This window comes from Hippopotamus amphibius, chromosome 9, assembly GCF_030028045.1.
Source record: "Hippopotamus amphibius kiboko isolate mHipAmp2 chromosome 9, mHipAmp2.hap2, whole genome shotgun sequence".
Taxonomy (NCBI): domain Eukaryota; kingdom Metazoa; phylum Chordata; class Mammalia; order Artiodactyla; family Hippopotamidae; genus Hippopotamus; species Hippopotamus amphibius.
This window is the reverse complement of record NC_080194.1, coordinates 102069857-102075346: the sequence shown is the minus strand read 5'-3', so window position 1 is coordinate 102075346 and position 5490 is coordinate 102069857. Positions and strand designations below refer to the sequence as shown.

The window sequence follows — 5490 nt, the reverse complement described above, 5'->3', positions numbered from 1 at the left end:
CAAGGCTTCAAAGAAATTTTGTGCATTTAGTGGACAGTTCAGGCTGTGCTCCAGACCTCTTAGTGGAATGGATTTATTTTCCCTCTGCCCTTGGGACTGGTTCAGAGGGAAAGTTTGAGGAGCACTGAACCAATGGAATTATTTGAAATATGACACTTAATTGACTTGGTTTCAAATAGCAGTTGGAGGATCCTGGCTTATCTCAAATGCTAGAAATACTGTAACATTTGTCACTTCAATCCCAGCCAAAGGTCAAATGCAGCATCACAAATAGAAGCTAAAAGAAATTCTAAAAGTCATTTTTTTGGTTGATTTTATTCACATGATAGCTATAAGGGCTGACAAAGACTTCCTTTAACATTTCTTTCTTCTGGCAGGTTGATTTAGAGTCTGGTTGCTGAGTGTGGGTTGAAGGGATGTGTGGTGAGACACATCATGGGCTTGTTATAATTTTATGTCATCATGAATCCAGTTTACTTTTAACCTTGTGGCTTGTCTAACACATTTGCAGTAGGAGCTGGGGAGTAGATCTAATGCTCACTGGCAAACACTTGGCAGCCACTGGGAGCAGCATCTTTAGAGATCACACAACGGATCCTAGCACTGAAGGCACCCCAGATGCAGTGCGAGCAGGTCAGAACTGCCGTGGGGAGCCAGAAAAGGCATCCCATGACAGCAGTGGGATCTCAGGGCATATAGAAGACAGCCCTGGAGTGTCGCAGTCAATTCCAGGAGCTGTGGCATCTCAGTACTGATAGGATCTCACCAGGAGCCATATGAGCATAACTGTAATCAGGACAACCATGAAGTTGAGACACAGCTCCCGGGTGGATCGCTCCATTCTCAGAGTGGCTTGGTGAGAACTGAAGGCAGACTTCTGAGGGCACACAGAGACCTTCTGCTCGTCCTTACTTCCTGACAGAAAGTAACAGAGAAAACATAAGAAATCACTGGGCATTCTTTCCTCGAAGGAAATAGAAACATTATGGAAAAGGAGCATATTGTGGGCTGAACTGTGTCCCCCTAAATGCACATGTTGAAATCCTCACTCCCAGTATCTTGGAATGTGACTGTGTATGTTTTAATTTTTTTATTGAGGAAAGTGACTATATTTGGAGATAGGGTCTTTCAAGAGGTACTTAAGTTAAAATGAGGTCATTAAGATGGATCCTAATCCAATACGACTGGTGTCCTTGTAAGAAGAAGAGATTAGGGCACAGACGTGTACAGGGGGAAGACCATATGAAGACACAGGGAGAAGATGGTCATATGCCAGCTAAGGAGAGAGGCCTCAGAAGAAATCAGCCCTGCCAATACTTGGATCTCAAATTTCTAGCCTCCAGACTATTTCAGGACTAGAGCTGCTACTTTTCCTAGGGTCTCCAGCCTCCTGCCTACCCTGAAGATTTTGGACGTGCCAACCTCTACAATCACATTAACCAATTATATCGCACACTCACACATGCACACACGCACATGTTGGTTCTGTTTCTCTGAAGAACTCTGACTTACACAGAAAACCTGGCTTTTTTGCCTGATGTCACAAAGACCAACAGAGTCCTGATTATTTTCCTGTGATGATTATATTGATGCTTTGATAAAATACAAAATATTACATTTTTCTCTCTCCAATTTCTATGTGTGTGTGTGTGCACGCGTGTGTGCATGCTTTGCTAACTTAGAGTACCAGCAAGCAAGGTCACCAAAACAGAAAAAAATGTGATGGCTTAGTACTGTTCTTGCTTTGCATTGCATATAGAAGTAGAATACCATAATTTTTCACATTTCAGGCTGACCTTCGTCTAACCCTGTGAAAGCATGAAGTAGCTTCAACAGCTGCTTGGCATCTTAAAAGTGCTGCTTTGGGCACAGAGCCTACTGGGGTCAACAAAATGTCCCTCACATAACAGGCACTCAGTCCAAAGAGCAAGTGTTAACCCCATGGGTACTTCTATTTCAACAAGAGCTTGTGTCAGCTATTTTTAGCCAAGTCCAGGATGCGCCTATATTGTAAACACTGCAAAAAGCAAAGGTGGTATCTTTATAGTCTGTACAGATAGTACCTGCAGGAAACCATACTTTGAGAACATAAAATTATTACCTCCAGTGGTGTGGCATAATTGGCATCATGTATATGCAAAGCAAACGAAATTAAAGATTAAAGATAAAATTGTAAATATTTAGGACAAAAATCTACTATGAAGTGAAAAAGTTTATGGGGAAAGTGTTTTGTTTATTTGCTAAGAGTGGAAGTTCAGGGCACAAGAAATGTTGTTAGCAAGATTTTGGCCTGAATGGTTTTTTTAACCATCTAACCTGACTCCGTTGTTAATTGTAATTACTGCACTTGTTATGTTATCAGTGTACCAAATTATTAATTATATAAACCAGCTGAATAATTCTTTTTCATATTATGCAGTTGTTGGTATGACACACAAGTTCAAATAAGATGATATCAATGGGTAAGTTGTTGAATCTTGGTTTAAAATATGACCAGTGATAACTGATTTACCTTTCACTTTCCTTTTAATTCTTATTTATATTTTTGCCCTCCACTTGAAGGACATAGTAAATTTCCAGTGAAAATCTTTACAAAGATTTATTTGAAGCAGAAATTAAACAGAAGAAAATGAAATATAAAGGAAGTAGAGAGAACGTGTAAGAATGTACACAACAGCAGAGGGGGACAGGAAAGTGATGAACCCAGGCAAGGAGCCGGGGGTAAAGGAATCTAAAGACTCTAAAACAGATTCTTCCTTATGAATTTATTAATAAAATTAAATCCTGGTTCAAACACAATTTGTTTGGGTAAGTTCTGAAGAAAAACAGAGATATGCAAAAAATGAGACCCTATTTATAATGATCAAAACAACCCAATTCAAGGAGGGCAAAATAAGTGTCCCACCAAATCTTATTAGATTAAAGCTCTTAAATAAAGGGAATCATGGATAGTGGTCCAATAGTAACACACTCAGAAAATGTTGCTGAAAGTTGTCCATAGCTTTGTTTATGTGACCTTCACAGCAACTCTGTGACCTTTACAACTCAGGCAAGTTTTGTCATGATTTTTCTCTCCTCCAAGTTTAAAGCTGAGAAACTGACTTTTAGAGAGAGGTTAAGTTGTTTGTGTAATGAGACTTAGCAAATTAGAGGCAGAACTAGAACTGGCAGACTGGAAACAGTTGTTGGAATTGTGGTTACTCTGTTGGAGTGATTACATGAATGAGTTATTACTGCAAATAACTGTCCTAGCTAGTATAAATTTTTGACCTTTGGGAAAACAATTTGACATTTTTTATTTGGGTTGATAACGCTCATTCCCTTTTATCCAGCTATTTCACTTCTACTCTAGAAACTCAAGCACATATATACTAGGATACATATCTAAGAATATTTATAGCAACATTTTCATTCATATTCCCAAGCTGGAAACAACTCAAAGGTTCATCAATAATAGAATGGATGTGACTTGTGGTATATTCATATATTTGAATGCTATAGAGCAAAGAAAATATATGAACCACAGCAACACACAATAAGATGGGTGGATTTCACAAACATAACTATTGGGCAAAAGAGGAACTTACAAAAAGAAACACAGAATGTGATTCCATTTCTACAAAGCCAAAAACAGGAAACTAAACTATATTGTTTAGGAATGTAGACAGGTGATAAAATTATAAAGGAAAGCATGGATAAGATAATCTCAACAATTAAGATGATGATTACCTATGGTGGGGCAAAAGGGGAAGGTAATCAAGAATGGACCTCTGGGGTACTCCAGTGATCTATTTCTTGACCTGGGTGATATTTATTTATAAGATGTTGCCTTAAAATGATTGTTCAAATGGTAAGTATTGTGCACTCTACATTTTTTTCAACAGTCTCTGAATTGACAGGCTACCCATCACACTTTTTTATTTCCTATGGTTTACCTCTTACTATTTCTTACACTTTGATGATGAACTTAAATATTTGTTGTTTTATTTATATTTTTAAAATAATAAAACACAGCATTAAGGTAAGAATTTCTAATGAATCCAGTTCAATCAACACATATGCTAACTGTAGAAAGTGGACTCTACCTTCACACACATTTATACTAAAGTTAAGTAGAACCTCAGATCAGCCATTATCCATTTTTCTGCTATTAACCCACAAAGACAATTTTGGCTTCATTTTAAATCTTTCCTGAAGTCAAGATCACACCATATGATCCAAAGTGATTGCTATATGGTGAAATAAAAAACTCTGAATAAATTGTTTGGCACTGACTTTCTTTGAATGGAGACTTTGAAAAGATGGAAGACATACTTTTCTCCAAGATATGGAAAAAATAATTTTAATAGGAAGGGAGAAAGTGCATGCCGTAGGGTGAAAAAAAGGAAAACAAGAATCAACAATATTCACTTTTTACTTTAAGAAATACTGTATACAATAGGCATTGTCTATTTCATTAAGAAATGTAAATATTCCTCTGTTTTTCTCATTTGCAACTTGTACTCATATACACGCTGCATGCTAAGCTTAAAAATCCTGCTGTTACCTGAACAGGGTCAAGGACACACTGGGCTGCAGTAGGCTTCTCCTCTCTCTCCCCAACTTGGGCTCCAACTCCTGCTCGTCTCCTGGGTTGTCTAGACTCCTGGGCTCTGGGCAGAGCCTAAAGTAGTCTGAGGGAGGTGGCAATCAGTGTGATGTCACTGATGAAACATCTCAAAGGAACAACCTCCGAAGGTTGGAAGCTATTTGTGCTTAGGGGGACTTGGAAATGTGTCGACTAAGGCTGTTCCTTTGGCTGCCAATTTGTATTAAAAGCCCAAGGACTTAAAAATATTTTCTTTCCAGTTGACTTTTGGTACAATTGATGTAGGTTTTAAATTCATCTTTTACATCTTCACGAGTATCTCTAACATGTTTAAAACATCATAAACCAAGAGTGATAGACTAATATGAACAAATCTTTGCTGCATTTGGCTGCTTCCCCTCCCCCCCAGCATATGAGGGTGTAAAAATGTAACATTTAGCCACCTATATTTTCAGCTTTTTGAAGCATGAAGAATTCTCTGCTTTGCACATGCACACCCCAAACCACACACACACACACACACACACACCCCAGAATTCAACATGCATCTTTTAGCTCCTTCAGAATTGACTTTAGTCCAAGTGGTGAAAGCTATCTCCCCAGTCACCTGTTCCACATAACTTTCCAGCAAAGCTGTATGTTGCAAGTTTACACATTCATATACAATTTCATCTGAAACAGCTGTGGAAGCCATAGTTTGTATATCTCTATCCATGTACTAATACAGCAATAAAAGCATACAGCAAAACTCAGTCATTTGGATAGATTGGGGGTAGCAGGAGAACTGGTCAAAACTAGTGAAAAACATGAGTTATAGAATATATCTGAAAGAAATAAAATCACATAACTTTCAAATATAAACATTGACTAAAACTATGCTACTAAAATGAGTTTGTAATCAA

At 37.9% G+C, this 5490-nt stretch overlaps 1 protein-coding gene across 2 annotated transcripts; it reads right to left on the bottom strand.

Moving 5' to 3' along the window:
* On the bottom strand, positions 1 to 4714 carry SLN (sarcolipin). Of its 2 annotated transcripts, none has more exons than XM_057750622.1 (2): positions 4547 to 4714; positions 1 to 915 (listed from the first exon to the last, which is right to left on the bottom strand). In XM_057750622.1, exon 2 carries the CDS (start codon positions 839 to 841, stop codon positions 746 to 748), a length of 96 nt encoding a protein of 31 aa, XP_057606605.1. In that variant the 5' UTR covers positions 842 to 915; positions 4547 to 4714; the 3' UTR covers positions 1 to 745. The 2 variants fall into 2 exon arrangements, with proteins under 2 accessions (XP_057606605.1, XP_057606607.1); XM_057750624.1 differs by having other exon boundaries at positions 1 to 911; positions 4547 to 4679.
* Positions 4715 to 5490: the final 776 nt, after the last annotated feature.